The sequence below is a fragment of the Schistocerca piceifrons genome, chromosome 7, assembly GCF_021461385.2.
Source record: "Schistocerca piceifrons isolate TAMUIC-IGC-003096 chromosome 7, iqSchPice1.1, whole genome shotgun sequence".
Lineage (NCBI taxonomy): Eukaryota > Metazoa > Arthropoda > Insecta > Orthoptera > Acrididae > Schistocerca > Schistocerca piceifrons.
The window spans coordinates 260,818,458-260,833,506 of record NC_060144.1 but is presented as its reverse complement, the minus strand read 5'-3'; the positions used below and the strand labels follow the sequence as shown (position 1 = coordinate 260,833,506).

The 15,049-nt window shown below is 43.0% G+C and overlaps 1 protein-coding gene across 3 annotated transcripts; it reads right to left on the bottom strand.

Moving 5' to 3' along the window:
* Window positions 1–315: 315 nt before the first annotated feature.
* LOC124805133 (proline-rich receptor-like protein kinase PERK2) lies at window positions 316–15,032 on the bottom strand. 3 transcript variants are annotated; one of them, XM_047265594.1, is made up of 3 exons: window positions 12,231–12,354; window positions 7,155–7,347; window positions 316–2,741 (listed from the first exon to the last, which is right to left on the bottom strand). In XM_047265594.1, the coding sequence occupies exons 1-3, from the start codon at window positions 12,291–12,293 to the stop codon at window positions 2,728–2,730; spliced, it is 270 nt and encodes an 89-aa protein (XP_047121550.1). In that variant the 5' UTR covers window positions 12,294–12,354; the 3' UTR covers window positions 316–2,727. The 3 variants fall into 3 exon arrangements, with proteins under 3 accessions (XP_047121550.1, XP_047121548.1, XP_047121549.1); XM_047265592.1 differs by lacking the exons at window positions 316–2,741; window positions 12,231–12,354 and adding exons at window positions 3,194–3,767; window positions 14,968–15,032; XM_047265593.1 differs by lacking the exon at window positions 316–2,741 and adding an exon at window positions 3,194–3,767.
* Window positions 15,033–15,049: the final 17 nt, after the last annotated feature.

Here is a 15,049-nt window from a genome sequence, read left to right as displayed (position 1 = left end):
TTAAATTGTTATTTTGCCACAAACAGCATGAAACACCATTGAGTTTAATAACTGTATAACAGAGCACAAACAACTTTGTCAGTACTTAGCTTTATAACCACTACAGCTGCAACTGCACGCCACGAAATGTAAACACACTACTGAGACTTGTATGAACAAAGTAAGCACACTCATGAATGACAGACCACTTGGGTCAATAACACAGGAAGAAAGCCTAAGATTAATGAAAATCCACTAACAAGTTACTTCTACAAAAAATATTAACACAAATAAACTTTAAAATAAATAACTGAAGACTAAAACTTTATGTGTTGTTGATTTAAAGACTATGTTCTCTGTTTTGTTCAGCCAATCTTCCTATGATGGTTTCAAGTTGATGTTGTCTGTTGCAGTTATCAGAGTGTCACCTCCATACCTGAGATTGTTAATTTTTCTGCCACTTATAAAGATGTCATTACACCATTCTTCAAGAACCTCCATCATAAAGTGCTCACTGTGTGCATTGAACAACATTAGGGAGAAAATATAACCATGTCTCATGCTGGCATCAGTAGAAAAGATTTCTGAGATGGTATTGTTGACTCTTATTGTCACTTTGTTCAAAAAGTACAGTTGCCAGATCAGATATACGAGGTGTCTCGGTGTACTCATCTGAATGAGGATAATCCGTAGCTTTGACCATTTCACCTTTTTGAAAGCTTTTTTTAAAATCCATCATGCACATGAATATCTTGATATTATATTCCCTTGCCTTCCCTATGAACTGTCAGATATTTAGGATCTGCTCTTGGGTTTTCTTGCCCTCTTGCCTGGAGCAATCCTGTTTTGTTCATCTGATATTTGCAGAAGTAAGAAGGTGTTCAGCCTCGCGTTTAATATAGTGAGCAAGATTTTACTGGCTTGGAGATGTGGGCTGTCACTTGATAGTTCACACAATTAAGTGGAGAACTTTTCTTGAACAGTGGTATGAAAATGGAGTGGTAGCGTAGGTCTGGCCGATTTCCAGACACCCAGATCCTCTGACGTGGCCTATGCAAGATGTCCACATCCAAGTTACCCATTTTCTTAGGATTTCGGCAGTAATTCCATCCTGGCCTGGTACCCTCTGATTCCACAACTTTTTCAGTGCATGTTCCACATCTTCTCTGAGGATCACTAATTCATTGTCTGTTGTGTTCTGGTATCTTGACATTGGCTGTGAGCTTCAGTGAACAGCTTGATGCCATATTCTCTCTGTACTTTGGTGATGCCTTTTGCATCTCTTATGATGTTCCCTTGGTTGTCTTTAATAATCTGAGGCCTGGGTGAAAACTCCCTTGCCAAGTATTTCACCTCGTTGTGTAGTTCTGAGCAGTGGTTCTGTCACATGTGCCTCTAGCTCTGTGGAAATTGTGATGGCGACTTATACAGGTTGGCACAAAAAGAACGCATGAATGTTTCCACAAAGTTTCATTGACCTGCAGTAACTCATTTGTTATGAGGCCATCTCAAACAGTGGAAGATCAATTGAAATCACCCTGTATATTTCCCCTTCCCCTACAAGCATTCTGTATGAGTTGAAAACTTGGGCAAGTAGTATCTGTTAGTTAGGTGATGCAATACAGTGTATTAAGGTAAAGTGCTTCAAGTGAAATGGGAAAATATAAGTATTCCATGTGTTCATATATGATTTGTGTGTGAGTGTGTAGAGAATTCCTGATGTTCAAGTTCCTAATCAGAGCTCGATTCATTGACTGGTTAATAAATTTTGTGAAACGGGAAGTGTTCTTGACAGAAAAGATAGAAAATCACGTACAGTACTCACAGAAGAAACCCTGAGTAGCAATGAACATGCTCTGGAATGGTCTCCTAGAAGATCATTTCTCTGCAAATGGTACTTTCCTGTGACTCTGTTCAAATAGCTACGAAGTTGTTAAAGTTGCAGTCCTATAAACTAACTGTAGCACAAGAACCTAAATTGGATGACCCTGCAAAAATGTTGCAGTTTTGTGAATGGATGTAGAATAGGGTACATTAAGTTATTCATTCACTGCAGAATCGAACTTGCAAGGTGTGGGTACATATACTCAACACAAAAATTTTAAGCTTCTTGTGTTCTGGCCAATGTGACCAGTGTCCCAGTTCATGCAAGCTGAATGTGTATTTCAGCAGCACAGGGTGTTCAATAACATTTATAAATTTAATATAGTGCTTTCACATCTGGACAGAAGAAACTTTGTATCAACTGAGTTACACTGTGTTGAAGGAAGTGGTTCACATTGTTATCAAGGCTGCAATTAAAAAAAATATGCAAACGTCATCACAAACAGCATAGGTGGAATTTCCACATAAGCAAAATTCAACAACAGCTAAGACAGTGGCCCTGGAACATTCATGATTATGGAAGATTATGTCACTGGCCAACATCACACATTCTGAAGTCAACCAATCACGCTGACTTTTTATGTATAACCATACATCAGGTGAAGAGTTCATGACTGCAGTTAACATGCACCTGGATTCCAAGTTCCACCCAACATGGAACCAAAGTTGCAGGTGTGCCTGGCCCTGTAATCACTGTAAACTTTCTACATAACTTCTGTCTCATGGTTGCCCCAGTGAACTGTCGATTGGTGCCAATAACTGCGGAAAATATACTGCCTGCTGCATCTTCCACATTGGGTCAAGTGCAATGCGATGTGCTTGTGGCTTCATGCATGGACATGTTCAGTTCCTCTGCAGTGTCATCTATGATTTCACACCTGAAACAGTGTAGAGTGGTAGAGTGCACACTTGTATCACACGAGAAGAACTCAGTGAGTCAGCATGATTCATGTACTACAGACACTATCACATCACTGTCACATGAAGTATTTTTTCATAACCTGCTTTAGGATTTTCCAGCACTCACCACCCCATCAGAACCAACAGGAAAAGTACACATGCTAACCAACATTATACCCACATGATGACAGTTTTGTATTCTGCCTGGAAGGCGGCGTGTGTGTCTGCTCCTGAAAACTGAAAGGTTGGTTGAAAGGCAGGAAGATAGGAGGAGCAGGTGAGGTAGAACTCTCAGCACTGCAGTGTGAACTAAAATCACCTTTACTTAACTTTGTGTACAAGTAGTGGTTCGCCCACTGTGAATCAGAAACAATGTTGCTAGGTTGTCTCCTCGGAATCAAATGGGGTGAATCCGGAGTGACCCTCGTAGAGCTCCACAGCGCCGGCTAGAGGGCGCTGTCGTTGGTGTCTCGTAGTGCCAACTTATGAACTTGTACCTACGCCGTGGCGTCATTGTTATTGATACCACATCCCTCCCCCCCAAAACAACCCACTGTTGTTGAGTATGGCTTCCGACGGTGGGTGGAGGGACCCAGGGGCGGCACAGCTGAGGGGGCGGACAGTGGAACTGCCGGGGCATGCTGTCCACCCGAGGCCCCAAATTGCTCACGAGGGGGCGAGGAAAACGCCCCGTGGAAAACCTGCCCAGGGTGCACACCACCACTGGGTATGCTCGGATTAGGAGGCGGAGCAACGACCTCCATGGGCGATGGTGGCGGTGGCGTGACAGCAGCCTCAGTGTCTATCAGTTCCGGCACCACGGAGGAACACGGCGGCAGCCACGATAATGGCCAGTGGTGGGGCCGTGGTGGTGGTGAGAGGTGCCCGTCCGGTGCATGTAACCGGTCCGGCAGCTGCGACAATGGCAGGCGCGCCCATGGAGACGCAATCGGCAGAGGCGCCATCGATGGGCTGAGGCGGCAGAAGCCGCGAAGCTTCCAATTCTGCTGGAAAACAACCAGTGGCAGAAAACCGAGGACAGCGCAAACAGATCTGGTTCCGGTGTCGCTTGACAGTGCTGGAGGGACCAGGAATGACAAATAAGGCGCGGCCAAGCTGGCAAAGAATAACCCCCTGCTTCCAGCATTGCCTGCCAGAGAGAACATGATAGAACACCAGAACATGCGGCGCCAAGTCAGAACGAGGCGAAGCAGTGGGAGCGCACAGCAGCGGGTGCAATAGCTATAGGAGTGACCAATGGGTGCGGCCATGTAGCAATTCCACTGGGGAATGGGTGCCACGTGGCTGAGAGCGATATGAATCAAGGAAAGTTCAGAGCACGTGCTCGTGAGAGTGCGTGGTGCGCAATTTGCTCATCTGCAACTTAAATGTGCACACAAAGCATTCGGTCTCGCCGTCTGACTGGGGGTGGAATGGTGCTGAGGTCAGATGGCAAATGCCATTAACAGCACAGAACGCTTCAAACTCTGAGGATACAAATTGTGGGCCATTGTCGGAGACAATAACTTCAGGAAGGCCCTCAATACAAAAAATAGTTGTCAAAGCCCGAATAGTACTGGCAGATGTAGTAGAAGACATAGGTACAACAAAAGGAAAGTTGCTGTATGCATCAGTGACTATCAACCAGCGGGTGTCCCAGAAAGGACCCACAAAATCAATATGAACATGCTGCCAAGGTGCAGTAAGAGTCGGCCATGCAAAGAAGTGCTGGCGGGGAGCAGATTGATGCTCCGCTGAAGAGTGACAATTAGCAAGCAAATTCTCAATTTGTTTATCAATTCTGACCCAAGTGCTGTGACGACGCACTAATCGCTTCATCCGCACTATACCCCAATGACCAGTGTGCAGCAATCGGAGGATTTCCGACTGCAATGAACGAGGTACAACCACACGAGACTGATCATTGTCCATTCGTAACAAGATAACACCGTGGTGTACAGACAAGATGTGACGTTGCACAAAGTAATGTCGAACAAGCGGATCACGTATCAGCGTAGCAGATGAAGGCCATTGAGTATGAAGATACTGCAAAAGAATCTGGAAAGAAGCATCGGCGGCTGTCGCGGCAGCAGTGCGCCAAAAATCCACTGGAAAACCATCAGCTAATTCCTTATCTTGTGAATCAATAAACATGCGGGACAGTTCGGTAGAATCAAACACTTCGCCAGCACTGATAGGCAGATGAGATAAAGCATCAGCATTGCCATGCTGGGCCGTAGGCCAAAACAAGATTTCGTAAATGTAATTAGACAAAAACAAAGGCCAACGTTGCAACTTTTGTGCGGTACGGGCCTGTACTGGCTTTGACGGGTGAAATAACGATGTCAAAGGCTTATGGTCAGTTACCAAATAGAACTTGCGACCATACAAAAAACCATGAAACTTAGTCACTCCATAGACAATAGCTAAAGCTTCTTTCTCGATTTGAGAATAGTTCTGCTGGTCAGAATTGAGCAACTTAGACGCAAAAGCGATCGGGCGATCAACATAATTAATGCGGTGCAAGAGAACCGCTCCAATGCCGTGGGAAGATGCATCGACAGCCAAAACAACTGGTTTGGAGTGATCGAAAGGCATCAAACAGTGGTCACTCAACAAAGCAGACTTGAGCTTGTGGAAAGCAGTGTCACATTCTGAAGACCAAACAAAAGGAACATTCTTACGCCGAAGGGCATGCAAAGGCGCAGCAATCTGCACTTCATTTGGTATAAACCGAATATAATATGTAATTTGGGTATTGATCACAAAATAGCGCCACGACTGTTTGTTGAGCTGAATCTGAAAGTATGCGTCCCACAAGTCAATCGTGGAAAAGTATTTTCCTGCACCAAGCTTATCAAAAATGTCTTTAGGATGCAGTACGGGAAATGTAGTTACCACTGTCTGGGGATTTACTGTAGACTTAAAGTCAGCAGAAATACTGAGACGACCGATTGGTTTCTTCACACACACTGTAGGCGAAGCCCATGGCGAAGCAGAATCAGGTTGGATTACACCACTGTCTTGCAAATGCGTAAGTTCAGCAGCTACGGCGCCGTGCAGCGCGTGCGGTACTGGGCATACGCGCCACAAAATAGGCATGGCAATGTCTTTAACTACAACGTGTGCTGCAAAGTCTGTGGCACAACCAAGGCCATCAGAAAATACTTCAGCAAAATCATTTCATAGTGCAGCAACACTGTCTGCATGGTCACTGGGGTTGATGCAAAGTCCTGAATTGCGAGGCCAATAAGTTCAAATGAGTTCATGCCAAAAATGTTCGTAGCATCACTAGAGCGGAGCACATGGAAAGACACTGTATGGGGCGTTGTACCATACATGGCTAGCAAACTACACATGCCGAGCACTGAGATTTCCTGTCCTAAATGCAGTCAGCGTGGAAAGCGAACGACGAAGTGGGAGTGAACCAAGCAATTCATATGTTGATTTGTTCAGTAAAGAAACTGACACACCAGTGTCCAGCTGCATGCGAACAGAACGTCCACAAATGTGCAAAGTCACAAAAAGTTTCCTCACATCACGCTGAATCCGAGAGGAAGTGTCTGGCAAAGCTTGATGCAAATGACGAGCTGTTGACGAACGTGAAGCAGAAGGCTTTGAATAAATGGCATTAACATCCATAGGCTGATGTGAATCATGATCATGGCGGTTGCCGTTGCTGGGATGCCCATGCAAATCATGCGAATGGGAGACAGATTGTGAATTAGAGTTTCTCTTACTGCACACAGCTTGCACATGTCCTTTCTTATTACAAAAATAACACTGTGCTTGACGGGATGGGCAACTGTCCCATGGGTGGGCATGAAAGCAGTTCGGACATGACTTCAGTTCTGAGTAGGTGCCTGGCTTGAAACGTGTTTATGTGCGCGTGAGCAGCGTGGCGTGGCATGCCGTGCTGGCGTCAGGTGGGAGGACATGTGTTGTGCCGCGCTAACAGTACACACACCTGGAAGTAGCCATGTCTAATGTATCTTGTCTGTCTAACAAGTCCACTACTTCCTGCAAAGATGGGTTTTTAAATTTGAGGATTTGCTCACAGATGCGGTGATCTGCCACATTCTGCACAATAGCGTCTCTAATCATTATATCTACATATGAGCATCCACACGAGCAATTAAAGTCACAATCAGAAGTTAGTCCCTGAAGGTATACTAACCAAGATTTATTGGACTGAGTAGGGCCACGCCGGAGACAAAAGAATTTGTAGTGAGCAGCTACCACATTTACACTATCACGGAAGTGGGAGTTTGAAGTGTCAATCACTTCGTCATAAGTTTTAGTTTCTGGGCAGGTGGTGGAAAACAATTTCATGAGCACACGGTACAACACAACACCTGCATTGGCAATGAAAAAAGCAAGCCGCCCTGTACCTGGTATGTTGTATGCTGCGAAGTGTGCCTCAAGCTGGGTGATGTACTCTGGCCAGCGTTCAACGTCAGGATTGAAGGCATGAAGTGGCGGCGCCGTTGGTACAGGCAGTGGTGTCGGAGGCGCCAAAGTAGCTACGGTTTGTAGTGTGACCAGTCCATTTATGGCAGCAAGCAGCTGTGTCATTTGCTGAGCCTGAAAACGTACAAGATCGGACAGCGAAGCCTGTTCCTGTGGCAAAGCCATGGTTTCCACAAACGAAAGTCTTGTAGCGACTGGGGGAAGCAGTCATACACCGACACAGTCTCACGAGGATATCACAAAAAAGCTGAAGCAGTACCGAGCAAAAAAGGAAATGATAAGAGAGGAAAGGGAAATCCTCGTCGCCAGCTTTTGATATCCCACCTGGAAGACAGTGCATGGGTCTGCTCCCGAAAACTGAAAGGTTGGCCGAAAGGTTGGAAGCTAGGAGAAGCAGGTGAGGAAGAACTCTCAGCACTGCAGTGTGAACTAAAATCACCTTTACTTAACTTTGTGTATAAGTAGTGGTTTGCCCACTGTGAAACAGAAATAATGTTGCTAGGTCGTCTCCTTGGAATCAAATGGGTTGAATCCAAAGCGACACTGGTAGAGCTCCACCGCACTGGCTAGACGGTGCTGTCATCGGTGTCTCTTAGTGCCAACTTATGAACTTGCACCTACGCCATGGAATCGTTGCTATCGATACCACAGACAGGTCTACTTGTCACTGCCTGTCTGCATTGGCTGCCTCCGGAGGAGGTTCTCATGGCACAGACAGAGACTGACTTACTTCTGAAACCAGGTATTGTGACCAGGTCTGATAATTCTTGGGCATCCCTAATCCACGTGGTCCATAAAAAAAGATAATTTGTGGAGAGTATTTGGAGACTGTATGGCATTTAATGCCTGCATGATTCAGAATCACTATTCTCATCCCAATATGATGAATTTCAACAGAACCATTAGCAGTGCCAGAATATTCAATGTTACAGAATGTGCCAAGTCTTTCCCCCACATGATTCAACCTGATTCCAAAAAACAGCAGGATCACACCATTTGGCTCACTTCAGTACTGTTTTTCCATCTGGCCTTGGAAGCACTATCCAAACTTGGCAACAATTTGTGCATGAGTTACTTCACGAATTAAAATTCATTTTTTGCTATATGGATAATATTCTAGTAATCTCCACTTCAATAAAGCAACATGTGGGACCAGCAGCAAATTTTTCACTGTCTGCAAGAGTATGGTATAATTATTAAGGAAACAAAGTGCGAGGTTAAATTCCTGGGACTGGTCTTCACTGTAGGTCTGTCACCATTGCCTGAGTGGGTGGAAGCAGTACGATCCATGCCCTTTCCCTCACTTTACAAGGGTCTCTGCAGATTCCTAGGTATTCTGGATTATTACCAACCTAGCTGCTACCCTGGTGCCATGCACAATACTATTCACTGGCAAATATGCAACAGGTAATCATAAAATACTGTGGAGTTCAGAGCCAAAACAGCTTTCCATGAACTAAAGAAACATCTGTCACAGGCAACATCATTGGGACACCCACAATTGGGCACTCCATTGATGATTATTGTTGATGTAAACCAGACAGCAGTGGGTGCTGCTCTTCAAGAAAAACTGAATCGCAAATGGCAGCCGCATGCATTATTTTCTAATTACTTAATGCTGCAGCAGCTAAAGCAGAGTGCTATTGGCTATGAGTTTCTTGCTATTTACTTTGATGTGAAGCATTTCGGACCATTTGTTGAAGGGAGACACTTCATAACAGAGATTCGCTTAAACTTGTCAGAAGTTCTGTGATATGTTCATCCCAGATGAATTTACATCAAGCTTTAATCCTGAGATTTTAAAGCTGTCAGATTCTTCCATCTGCTTGTCAGCATACCAATATTTTAGGCTGGGGGAATTGTGGTAAGACAGATAATTTTCTCATGAATAACTGCTTAGTTAGTAACTGATAACATCCATTCACTCTTGTTTCAGAAACAATAGGAAATAGAACAGTGTAACCAATGTCAATGGAAGCCACAATTCCATTTTATAGTCAGTGATAACTTTATTCACTCATTGAGGTGAAGTTAGTACATGATGCTGCCCCATCAGATCTCTCTGTTCCCCTTTTTTTTCTTTTTAGCTAGGTTTCCCCAGCTTATGGGAAAATTTGAATTTGATTTATCTGTGAATTTTCGTGAAGATGGCTGGTGCTGGTATGGGCAGCTCCTGTTCTGCAGGTATTGCTTTGATGTTCTCTACAGGTGCTGACAGTTGAGCAGAAGTGTCAGCCTCCTCATTGGGGTGCAATGTTGTGGACTGAGTAAGGAAACCACCTTCATAAGCATATGTTTGTTTGAATTTGTAGCTTCCTCTTGAGACTCCCAGATATCATCCAGAGTATGGCTAACAGCTATCTTTCAGTAACACACAGACCTCAACTCACCATGACAGTGCAGGCAGGCTGAGTTCACTGCACAGTTCATGACTGGTGTGCATCATGTTGTTGTTGTTGTGGTCTTCAGTCCTGAGACTGGTTTGATGCAGCTCTCCATGCTACTCTATCCTGTGCAAGCTTTTTCATCTCCCAGTACCTACTGCAACCTACATCCTTCTGAATCTGCTTAGTGTATTCATCTCTTGGTCTCCCTCTACGATTTTTACCCTCCACGCTGCCCTCCAATACTAAATTGGTGATCCCTTGATGCCTCAGAACATGTCCTACCAACCGATCCCTTCTTCTGGTCAAGTTGTGCCACAAACTTCTCTTCTCCCCAATCCTATTCAATACTTCCTCATTAGTTATGTGATCTACCCATCTAATCTTCAGCATTCTTCTGTAGCACCACATTTCGAAAGCTTCTATTCTCTTCTTGTCCAAACTATTTATCGTCCATGTTTCACTTCCATACATGGCTACACTCCATACGAATACTTTCAGAAATGACTTCCTGACACTTAAATCAATACTGGATGTTAACAAATTTCTCTTCTTCAGAAACGCTTTCCTTGCCATTGCCAGCCTACATTTTATATCCTCTCTACTTCGACAATCATCAGTTATTTTGCTCCCCAAATAGCAAAACTCCTTTACTACCTTAAGTGCCTCATTTCCTAATCTAATTCCCTCAGCATCACCCGACTTAATTAGACTACATTCCATTATCCTTGTTTTGCTTTTGTTGATGTTCATCTTATATCCTCCTTTCAAGACACTGTCCATTCCATTCAACTGCTCTTCCAAGTCCTTTGCTGTCTCTGACAGAATTACAATGTCATCGGCGAACCTCAAAGTTTTTATTTCTTCTCCATGAATTTTAATACCTACTCCGAATTTTTCTTTTGTTTCCTTTACTGCTTGCTCAATATACAGATTGAACAACATTGGGGAGAGGCTACAACCCTGTCTCGCTCCCTTCCCAACCACTGCTTCCCTTTCATGTCCCTCGACTCTTATAACTGCCATCTGGTTTCTGTACAAATTGTAAATAGCCTTTCGCTCCCTGTATTTTACCCCTGCCACCTTTAGAATTTGAAAGATAGTATTCCAGTCAACATTGTCAAAAGCTTTCTCTAAGTCTACAAATGCTAGAAACGTAGGTTTGCCTTTCCTTAATCTTTCTTCTAAGATAAGTCGTAAGGTCAGTATTGCCTCACGCGTTCCAGTGTTTCTACGGAATCCAAACTGATCTTCCCCGAGGTTGGCTTCTACTAGTTTTTCCATTCGTCTGTAAAGAATTCGTGTTAGTATTTTGCAGCTGTGACTTATTAAACTGATAGTTCAGTAATTTTCACATCTGTCAACACCTGCTTTCTTTGGGATTGGAATTATTATATTCTTCTTGAAGTCTGAGGGTATTTCACCTGTCTCATACACCTTCCTCACCAGATGGTAGAGTTTTGTCAGGACTGGCTCTCCCACCGCCGTCAGTAGTCCCAATGGAATATTGTCTACTCCGGGGGCTTTGTTTCGACTCAGGTCTTTCAGTGCTCTGTCAAACTCTTCACGCAGTATCATATCTCCCATTTCATCTTCATCTACATCCTCTTCCATTTCCATAATATTGTCCTCAAGTACATCGCCCTTGTATAGACCCTCTATATACTCCTTCCACCTTTCTGCTTTCCCTTCTTTGCTTAGAACTGGGTTTCCATCTGAGCTCTTGATATTCATACAAGTAGTTCTCTTATCTCCAAAGGTCTCTTTAATTTTCCTGTAGGCGGTATCTATCTTACCCCTAGTGAGATAGGCCTCTACATCCTTACATTTGTCCTCTAGCCATCCCTGCTTAGCCATTTTGCACTTCCTGTCGATCTCATTTTTGAGACGTTTGTATTCCTTTTTGCCTGTTTCACTTACTGCATTTTTATATTTTCTCCTTTCATCAATTAAATTCAATATTTCTTCTGTTACCCAAGGATTTCTACTAGCCCTCGTCTTTTTACCTACTTGATCCTCTGCTGCCTTCACTACTTCATCCCTCAAAGCTACCCATTCTTCTTCTACTGTATTTATTTCCCCCATTCCTGTCAATTGCTCCCTTATGCTCTCCCTGAATCTCTGTACAACCTCTGGTTCTTTTAGTTTATCCAGGTCCCATCTCCTTAAATTCCCAACTTTTTGCAGTTTCTTCAGTTTTAATCTACAGGTCATAACCAATAGATTGTGGTCAGAGTCCACATCTGCCCCTGGAAATGTCTTACAATTTAAAACCTGGTTCCTAAATCTCTGTCTTACCATTATATAATCTATCTGATAATAGCAGAAAAAAATCCTTGTCGCAGATTGCCTATCCCAAAGCTGTACCTGTTTAGACTCCATTCACTGAGCAGAGTTGGCATCTAAGCAACAGGAAGATCCTCTCTTATGCCATTTTATGTAGGAGAAGAGACCAATTTAAGGAATTGAGGATACTAACTACTGCTTCCCAGTGTGTTTATTCTTTAGTAAAATTAGCATTAATAATATATCTCTTGTTGAAATCAAAATCTCAGTTCATGGATTCAGTAATCGAAATAAGAATAATCTTCAGAAAGATTTAAAATCACTTACTTGGATCCAGAGATATACCCATGATTCAGGGACAGACATTTTCAGTAACCTTCTGGCAGCCATAAAAAGGTTTCATTACTGATAAAGTTCATTGTAAGAGGAGCCCTATATTTATGTTGACTCCTACTCCTCTGACGATTTTCTTAGCAGATCCAACTGTTGTGTATGTGTTATCAACAATATCAAGTAATCAGAGTATACATGCAATGTGACTTATGTACAAATTCAGTGCAGCAAAATGGGGTTTCCACATGCAAAAAAGTGGTGCTACTTGCGACACCAGGATTCCTGTGGCGCCACTTGTGTGACACCACTTTTGTCCATGTCACAAAACTTACAATTGCTTAAACTTTGTGCCGCCACTTTTTTCCCCTCACGACCAATTAGTGTCATTCGACTTAATTTTGAAGCTCCAGCATAATATTTTGTTTTTTGTGTCCCTAATTTTGCCGTGTGTTTATTTTACATACATGGCAAAGGAATGAAAAGACCCACCATAATTTAATAATGAAATTCAGCGGATGCTGAGAAAGCAGAAGCTGTTGCACTCTAGGTTCAAAATGGGACACACAAATTACGACACGCAAATATTAGTAGCGATTCGGCATCTGTGGAAAGATCTATGCTCGAAGCATACAACAACTACCACCATCACAGCTTAGTAAAGGATCTGACAGAGAACCTGAGAAAATTCTGGTCGTGTTTAAAATTGCTAAGTGGGTCTAAGGCTTTCATTCAGTCTCTTGTTGGCCAGTCTGGCGTGTCAGTTGAAGATAGCAAAGCAAAAGCTGAAGTTTTAAATTTCATGTTAAAGAAATTGTTCACACAGGAGAACCGTACAAACATAATGTCATCTGACCATCGGACAGATTCCCGAATGACAACGTAGAGATAAGAATACCTGACGTAGAGAAGCAACTTAAAGATTTGAAAGCAAATACATCAACAGGTCAAAATGGGATCCCTGTTCGATTTTACAAGGAGTACCCTACAGCATTGGCCCCTTACCTAGCCTGCATTTATCGTGAATCTCTTACCTGTCTTATTCCACGCACCAGCATGGTTTTAGAAAGCATCGCTCATGAAAAACTCATCTTGCCCTTTTCCTCACGATATACTGAGACTATGGATGAAGGGCAACAGGCAGATTCCATAATTCTAAATTTCCGGAAAGTATTTGACATGATGCCCCCTTGCAGTCTGTTAACAAAGGTACGAGCGAACGGAATAAGTTCACAGATGAGTGAGTGGCTCAAAGACTTCTTAAACAATACAACCCACTAAGCTGTCCTCGACGACAAGTGTTCATCAGAGACAAGGATATTGTCAGAAGTGCCCCAGGGAAGTGTGATAGGATCGCTGTTGTTCTCTGTATACATAAATGATTTGGCAGACAGGGTGGGCAGGGATCTGCAGTTGTTTGCTGATGATGCCACGGTGTATGGTAAGGTGTCAAAGTTGAGTGACTGTAGGAAGATGGAAGACAACTTAGGCAAAATTTCCAGTTGGTGTGATGAATGGCAGATAGCCTTAAATGTGGAAAAATGTAAGTTAATGTGGATGAGTAGGAAGAACAAACCTGTAATGTTTGGATACAGTATTACTGGTGTTCTGCTTGACATAGTGAAGTCGTTTAAATATCTGGGTGTAACGTTGCAACGCAATATGAGGGGGAATGAGCATGTGAAAGCTGTGGTGTGAAGACATAGGATCAAGTTCGGTTTATTGGGAGATTTTAGGGAAAAGTGGTTCACCTGTAAAGGTTACCGCATACAGGACACTGGTGCGACCTATTCTTATGTACTGCTCGAGTGTTTGAGATCCGTACCAGGTCAGATTGAAGGAAGACATCGAAGCAGTTCAGGGGCGGGCTACTAGATTTCTTACTGGTAGGTTTGTACAACATATACATGTTATGGAGATGCTTCAGAAACTCAAATGGGAATACCCGGAGGGAAGATGACATTCTTTTCGAGAAACGCTATTGAGAAAAATTAGAGCAAGGGCATTTGAAGCTAAATGCCGAACATTTATACTGCTGCCAACATACATCGCGTAAGGACCACAAAGATAAGTGAAATTAGGGCTCATATGGAGGCGTACAGACAGCCATTTTCCCTTCGCTTTATTTGCGAGTACAACAGGTGGGGAAATGACAAGTAGTACAGGGTACCCTCCACCATGCGCCATATGGTGGCTTGCGGAGTATGTATGAATATATGTAGGTGTACACTACCAAAGGACTCGAATACGTAGTCATTAACAAAAACTGTGCAGTTTTGAAGATTAGACTATATTCAGTTTTCGTTCCATAGACTGAAAAATGAGATGATTCTCGTGGGTGTGATATTTCGTCTTCTTTAAAAGATTTCAGAGCAAAGAAAAAAATATCACCTTTTAAATGAGTCTTTAGGGCATCATAAATGTCATTCATCCACACATCACTAAAGAAGGAGAACTTTTGAGAATGTAGTGTAAATGTCGAAAAGACAATCGCTAGATGTCAAATAACGAAATGTCTAGTTTCACTCGAGCCAGACGTCTCTCTCTATTATGAATATCGAATTTTTTAATAGATCTCGAGTCACAGCTCTAGAAGCACTCGAAGTGAGTTTTTATTTTTTTGAAGCAATTCACGAATGGGTCTTCATTTACGAGTACTACTTCCATTAGAAGTTTCTTTGACGCCACTGTGATATTCCTGCATAAAATTCAATTCCAAACCCATCATTTATACCTTCTCTTCTTCTTATTGGATTCTTGGCTCAATCATATATTGTCAGTCATAAAAATAAGTGTCACTTAATTTCAACAGAAGC